This window comes from Triticum aestivum, chromosome 1B, assembly GCF_018294505.1.
Source record: "Triticum aestivum cultivar Chinese Spring chromosome 1B, IWGSC CS RefSeq v2.1, whole genome shotgun sequence".
In the NCBI taxonomy this organism is placed as follows: domain Eukaryota; kingdom Viridiplantae; phylum Streptophyta; class Magnoliopsida; order Poales; family Poaceae; genus Triticum; species Triticum aestivum.
The window spans coordinates 498,474,930-498,482,367 of NC_057795.1; the positions used below are offsets into that span (position 1 = coordinate 498,474,930).

The following is a 7,438-nucleotide window of genomic DNA, read 5'->3' on the forward strand; positions in this document are numbered from 1 at the left end:
CATTGGCGAGTGGTATGCTTCGGGTAGATGATATTCCCCTCTTCGTCTTTCTTCGTGTGGATGTGACACGGCATATCCATCACGTCGTTCCCTTCTTTATCCTTCACCTTCTTAGGGTTCCAGGATCCTTTTGGTTTCCCTTTAAACTTTCCTTGAGTCACGGCCAGAGCCTCTCCAGGAGCTGCCGGTTCAGCCTTCCGCTTCTGTTTCCGACTGGTGTTTCCCTTTTCCGACTGGCTCGGCTTGTGCTTGCCGCTTCGGAGTCGGTCTTCTTCTTCGCCGTTGGCGTACTTGGTAGCGATCTCCATCATCCGACTCAAGGTCATGTCACCGGTTCGACCAAACTTCAAGCTCAATTCTCTGTTCTTGACGCCATCTTTAAAGGCGCAGACTGCCTGATGATCAGACACATTCTCCACAGTATGGTGCAAAGTGATCCATCTCTGAATATACTCTCTGAGAGTCTCATTGGTCTTCTGCACGCAGACTTGCAACTCTGTCAGTCCAGCTGGTCGCTTGCAAGTTCCTTCAAACGTTCTGATGAACACTCGGGACAGATCTTCCCAAGTGTAAATGCTGCTAGGAGGTAATTGAGTCAACCATGCCCTGGCAGAACCTTCCAGCATGAGGGGCAAATGCTTCATGGCCACCTCGTCGTTCCCACCACCAATCTGAACTGCCACTCGGTAGTCCTCAAGCCAAGTTTCGGGCTTAGACTCGCCAGTGAACTTGCTGACTCCTGTTGCCAACCTGAAATTGGGAGGGATAACTGCGGCTCTGATAGCTCTGCTGAAACATTCAGGACTAGAAACATGCACTCGACTGCTTGTGGGCGCATCTCTGTCGAGTCCGCCTCGATGGGCTCTGTTCCGGTCGACCAAACCTTGCACGATAATGGATCACGCGTCGAAGCCTGGTTCTCTGGGGTCGACTGGAACTCTTCGCCCCGTACTGAACTGACGCCTGTCATCTTGCTGCCAAGGAGCGTAAGACCCACCCCTCGTAGGGGAATTGGGCACTCGACGCCTATCATCTCGGTCGAGTCGGTCACCATATCGGTCTCGCCGATTCTCGCGCCCTTCACGCCGCGGCGGCGATCTGGGGCTGTGAGCCGACTGAACCGTATTCGCAGCGACGGATCGACTGTGAATTCTGTTGCGCGACTGCGACACGGCCGAATTCTGATCTCCTGCTGCCCGGAGCAGATCCCTGATCTGCATCAAGCCTCTGCCAGCTTCCGACTGAGAAGGCTGGATGGACTCTGCTATACGGGTCGCAGCTACTAAATTCTGGATTGGGGTTCGATATACCTGAGTCGGCGGGAAGAGTTGACGTCGACTGGTGTCAGGAACTCGTTGCCGCGCGCGCTCGTCGAGTGCTCGCTGAAGATTCTCCAGCCGAGTGCGTTCGGCCAAATTGGGCAAACGTGCCTCCTCCAAGGCGCGAGCCTCAGGGGTTTCTCCTGCGATGGGAGTATGCAGGGCATCCGCGTTCCTGCGGCGAAGTTCCTCTCTTTGCAGAGAGTCGAGTGGCTCGGGCTGGTACTCTTCGTGGTCTCGTGCGGGGTCGCCTCCGTCGCCTACTCCACCATCACGGGCGAAGCCAGGGGGACTGCGGGGCCCGTCGACCATCAGAATTTCTGCCGCTGGATCACTGCTATCGCACTCGGATGCGGTCTCTACGGAACCAGTCGACAGATCGAATAGGCCGTAAAGAGATTCGTCGGGCTCGATTGCTGCAACTTGGGTGGTGGCCATTTGGCGAGCCACCGCGTGCCTCACCCACCGCTGAATCCTCGACCGGCCCGAGCGCTTGTGCTGGCGGGAGACCGGGAAGGTGGTCGATGGGGATGTCGACCGGTACGGGGTCGACGGTTGCCGCAGCAGAACGCCGCGGACACATGCGCGAAAATACGTCGCACCGCGGACGGGGAGCACATCAACATCGAGTGGAGCCTCCTGAAGCCAGGCGGAGTCGTCGGCGATGAAGACGAGAGTGCCGAGACGGATCTCTCGACCCTCGACCAAAACTCCAGCAGCCACCATGATGAAAGTACTCGGAAGAATCGCAACTTCTCCACAAAATCGCTAAAACACCGGCCCCAAGGTGGGCGTCAACTGTCGTGGTTCTAAGCCTGACAGTAGAGTGGGGGGTAGGTATGGAGAGGCAAGGTCCTAGCTATGGAGAGGTTGTAAACACAGGGGATGTACGAGTTCAGGCCCTTCTCGGAAGAAGTAAAAGCCCTACGTCTCGGAGCCCAGAGGCGGTCGAGTGGATTATATGTATACAAGTTACAGGGTGCCGAACCCTTCTACCTGTGGAGGGGGGTGGCTTATATAGAGTGCGCCAGGACCCCAGCCAGCCCACGTAGGAGAGGGTTTAAGGTGAGTTAAGTCTGGGGCGTTACTGGTAACACCCCACATAAAGTATCTTTACTATCATAAAGTCTACTTAATTACAGGCCGTTGCAGTGCAGAGTGCCTCTTGACCTTCTTGTGGTCGAGTGAGTCTTCGTGGTCGAGTCCTTCAAGTCAGTCGAGTGAGTCCCTCGTTGGTCGACTGGAAGGTGACCTCTTCTAAGGGTGTCCTTGGGCAGGATACTTAGATCAGGTCTGTGACCCTACCCTAGGTACATGACCCCATCAACGTTGGCGGATGATTTGAAGCCGTCGCCTCCAGATCCTTGGAACTGAGCCATGCGCTGATCGAAGTTGGATAGCATGGCAAAGAGTTCATCAAGGGTTACCTGGGTGACGCGAGCGTCGAGGGCAGAGACTCGGGGCTGATAGTCGGCGTCGGGCACGTGGATGATGTAGGAGGCGAGTTCGTCGTCGGGGATCGCCTTGCCCACGGCGGCTAGCTCGTTGGCGTAGCCGCGCATGGCGGCGAAGTAGGAGGCGACGGGGAGGTTCCCCTTCTGCGCGTTGATGAGGGATGTTATGATGTTGTTGATGCGGCTTGCAGATTGCGACGAGAACATACTAGCGAGCGTCGACCAAAGCGCGCCCGAGGTGGTGACTGTGGTCACCGTGAGCAGCACCTCGCGCGTCAGATTGTTCAGCGGGTATACAAGGACCTGCTGATCCTCCCTGACCTAGATTGGGTGGAGAGGGTTGGGCGATGAAGTCTCCTTGCCTTCCTTGGTGGTGACGAGGAGTCTCGCCGGCTCCGGTTGGGGCCGTCGACATAGCCGACGACACCGGTGCCACGCAGATGGGGAATGACTTGCGTGCGCCATAGCACATAGTTTGTGCGCGTCAGCTTCTCGGTAACCTGGGCATTGAGGCTGGTTTGGGAGGCGTCGGAGGAGGAAGACATGGCTAGGGCTAGATGGAGTTTGCATGGAGCTTAGATGGGAAAAGGATTGCTCTGACTACCATGTGCGATAGCTGAAAACGTCTTAGCCTATTGAGGCCGACGGGTTCGTGTTATATAGTGGGGCGCACCTACCAACCATTGCGCATACAATATAGTTGAGATTACATATGAGAGAGAGATATTCAAGGAGGAGATAGGACTTGGAGAGAAAGGAAAATAATCTATCTCTATCTATCCTAACTACCTCATGCGCCGGTGCATCATAGCACGTTTAACACCCCGAAGCAACACGAATGGGTCGACAGAAGTTATACGACGATGCCTTCATCAAGGTAACGACACAAAACGCCGCCATCGCCTGCCATTGGCTCGGTTTTCACCGGCAACTCTGTCTCCCCAACTCGCAGTCGGGACTAGATGACGGATCTGGAAATCCGACAACCCAGCCTTAGGCCGACCATCTCCGGCGAAGGGGGTGGCCACCACCGCCACGCCCAGGTCGGAGCCCCCGACGCCCTCGAGTTACGGGTCGATCCCAGGGGCAGCAAGCCATTGACGGGACGGTACATGAGATCAGCAAGTGCGGCCCACCGAAGCCCATCTGGGCCTAGATCGGGTGCCCAAGCCGCTGTCGTTGGACCTGTCGTCGTCCGCCGCTGCCTGCCTGGCCGCCGCCGCCCCGCACCCCCCGCCCGCAACCGCCGCGCGGGTGGATGCCCCGCCCCATCTAGACCCGATGCAGGGAGGAGGAGAGCACCTCCGCCATCGCTGTCGGTTGGCCAGGCTTCGCCCGGCGGCTTCCTCCAACGGTGACGAAGGAAGGAATCAGGGGAAGGGCGCCCCGACGGCTTGGTAGGGCAGCTCCGCCCGAGCCGCCCAAGCGGGGGACAGCGCGGGGGCTTGTTGATAATGATGAACTACATATATATATATGTTGGAATTGATCTTGGCTGCCAGCCATGAGAGAAAAGTAAGGGGGTGTGGTCCGTGATCGGAAGTGCAAAACAAAATTTGGTCAAAACCCAATCGATCACTTGTTAGAATTGTTCCCCTCTCTTGGAGTACTTCCTCTGTAAAGAAGTATAAAATCGTTTAGAATACTATCTTATATTTAGTATTCTAAACGATCTTATATTTCTTTACAGGGGATACTTATTAAAATGACGTGCAATATGTCAAATATATGTATACACAGGTATTGTTACATCGAGGCCATGACAAAGATCTCAGAATCACCATGTAACACTACCTAGGGAGTTTTGTCACAACGCGGAACACGATGCAGAGCATGTGTATGTGTCTTCGGGTACTCAGATCAGGCGGTGCTCGACTCCGAAGCGTACAGTGATTTAATCTCCTCCACATCATCGTAGCTCCCGAGGAATATCGGAGACCTCTGGTGTATCTCAGCAGGAACGATTTCAAGGGCCTGCAATGCAAACGCAGCAAACCATTTTTCAGTTACAGCACGCCAAAGATCAGCAATAACATGAAGTTAAGATACTACTACAATTTTGTAAAATAGCCCATGCTCTGAATCAGACGAAGTGGCATAGTATCAAGGTAGAAAGTGTTGCTCTGATAAAAAGGGATTTGGTGAATTCAGTGGCCTTACACGCTGTTTGCCGGTGAAAGACTGGCCTCCGGCTTGCTCCATCAGGAACGACATGGGGAAAACCTCGTACAGAACACTGAAAATACGACATGTCACCAGCCTCAGGAATGCACATGGATAAGCGTAATCAGCTGAGGATACCACGAAGGAAGGAGGCTGCTAATAAGCATCAGCGTACCGAAGCTTCCCGTTGGGGCTCTTCTTGTCGGCGGGGTACAGAAATATGCCTCCGTAGAGCAGGGTACGATGAACATCGGCAACCATGCTGTGGAGCGTGGAGTAACATGACAAAATCATTTGGTTCAGTAAAAAAACAGGGGCAGTCGGAGTCGGGCTGAATTAGCTGTGGAAGAGTTTCGGTTTTGATGTCAGAGAAACAGCTGAGAGACTGGCACTCACCTTCCAATGTATCTCAAGGATTTTGGTGATGAGCCGTCTTGGGGAAACTTGCATCTCTCCACGTACCTGCAATGTTGGCTGGAGAATTCAGCTTGACTTCCTGTGATGTTTGTGGACTTGAATGTGATCTAGTAAGTACTGTACATACTTTGCTGTGGGCGCGTCCCAGTTTCTGGCGTTCCCTTCATTGACCGAATAGATCTTCCCTTTGTTTGGTATCTGCACAACCAAGAAGAGTTAAGCACACATATAGTAGGATTTCAGCTAGTCTTTTGTTGCAGATCAATGAATAAATTTTAGAAAGAAGAAGTGCGTTGTTGTGACCTGCATCACAAACCTTTATGTTGGGATGGGTAAGTATGAACTCCCCAAGGGAAGGATCAAGAGTGAAGCCATTAACACCGTTCCCGGTGCTCAACACAAGCTGCGGTAAACCAGAACAGCGTTGAATCTAGGATGAAGAGGTGGGAGTAAAGTCACGGGAGTGAGAATACATCAGGGAACATAATTACCGTGCATGAGCTCCCGTACATGCAGTAGCCAGCGGCGATCATGTCAGTCCCGGGTTGCAGCACGTCCTCCAGAGTCGCGTTGTCCTTGTCTTTGATCATGTAGATCCCAAAGATCTGTAGAACAGAGAAACGCCGATCAGATAGCGGTGAGTAACCAGCAGACATGGTACCTTTGTTATTGAAGGGTGTACTGAACCAGTCGAACAGGCAGCAGCTCTGCTCGGAGAAGCAGAGTCAGAGGAGCGCATTACCGTCCCGATGGAGACGCCGCAGTCGATGTTGGAGGAGCCGTCCAGCGGATCGAAGCACACGCAGTACTTCCCGCGGAGGGGCGCGTCGACGAAGATGGCCGCCTCGTTCTCTTCAGACACGAGGACACACTGCGAAGGCACACAAAAGTCAGATCCTAGCTACGGATTGTTTACTTCACTACCAGGAAGATATGTGCTGGAGTGTGACAAGAGTGCATTACGGTGCGGCCGCTGCTGACGAGCGCCTTGACAAAGACCTCGTTGGAGAGCACGTCCAGCTTCTTCTGCTCCTCCCCCTGCTCGCCCGTCAACCGCGCGCGCAGACATTAATAAACAAGGCGAGAAAGGGACTCGACTCGAGGACTTGGATCATGTGTGCTGGATCGCTTGCCTGGACGTTGGTCTCGCCGGCGAGGCCGATGAGCTTGGCGAGGCCGGCCTTGTTGACGGCGGAGGCGACGAACTTGCAGCCGAGGACGATGTGGGAGAGGAGGATGGTGAAGTCGCCCCGGGACTCCGGGTGCCGCCCCTGCTCGTTCAGCGCGTGCCGCGTGATCGTCATCAGGTCCGTCCGCTGCGCCTCCGCCGCGTGGTCCATCCTCTCTTCTCTACTCCGCCTCTGCGACCGGCGCGTGATCTCCGCCGAGCAACGGCGCTAGCTCTTCTCGGTCGTCGGGAGCGACCGACGGATACAAACAGATTGCACCGCCCACGGATGGTTGTTAGAGATGGTTGAGGGATATGGGAGGCGGCATCCGGTGCGCGGCCAGGGGATTGAAATAGGCGGAAGGAAGTCGGTGGGAGGCGTGCCGGATGAGGTGCGGTGCGGGCTTCCACGTCGGTGTAGCGTAGCGTGGATATGCTCGGCACGGCAGCGCGGCCAGACGTGTCCGGGAAAGATGGGAGGAGCAACTGGGCTACTTAATTACTGGAAGCGCTCGTGCCCATTTGACCAGGACAATACTCCGGTGATACTGATATAATTTCCTCTGGACGCCGTTCGTACTACTCCTATCCTATGTTCGACTCGACCTGATCCTGTGCTCCTCATGTGTTTACACGTAGAGTGACAAAGAAGAAGAAGAAGAAGAAATAGGCTCGAGCATCCCTGTCAAGCATGTTGCATTCGGTTGACTAATGAACCTTCACAAAGAAGTGGCATTAAAGTAGAGAATGGATAGATAACCTTGGCCTTGGGGCAACAAGAAGCGGCACTTTGAGCTGATGTCATGGGCTGTTTCCTAGGTACTCAGGACCTGTAGCCATCGCTCGTCAGCCTCAACCATACATGATGCAACAGCTGTTGTGTAGGAGTGGCCATCATCAACCATATCATGATCAAC

The 7,438-nt window shown here is 54.4% G+C and overlaps 1 protein-coding gene across 1 annotated transcript; it reads right to left on the minus strand.

Annotated features, from left to right (window-relative positions):
- Nucleotides 1-4,352: 4,352 nt before the first annotated feature.
- On the minus strand, nucleotides 4,353-7,021 carry LOC123134859 (fructose-1,6-bisphosphatase, cytosolic). The gene is made up of 10 exons (XM_044554019.1): nucleotides 6,487-7,021; nucleotides 6,317-6,391; nucleotides 6,096-6,224; nucleotides 5,845-5,958; nucleotides 5,670-5,756; nucleotides 5,481-5,551; nucleotides 5,333-5,398; nucleotides 5,112-5,198; nucleotides 4,934-5,009; nucleotides 4,353-4,747 (listed from the first exon to the last, which is right to left on the minus strand). Exons 1-10 carry the CDS (start codon nucleotides 6,691-6,693, stop codon nucleotides 4,634-4,636), a joined length of 1,026 nt encoding a protein of 341 aa, XP_044409954.1. The 5' UTR covers nucleotides 6,694-7,021; the 3' UTR covers nucleotides 4,353-4,633.
- Between the last annotated feature and the right edge of the window lie 417 nt (nucleotides 7,022-7,438).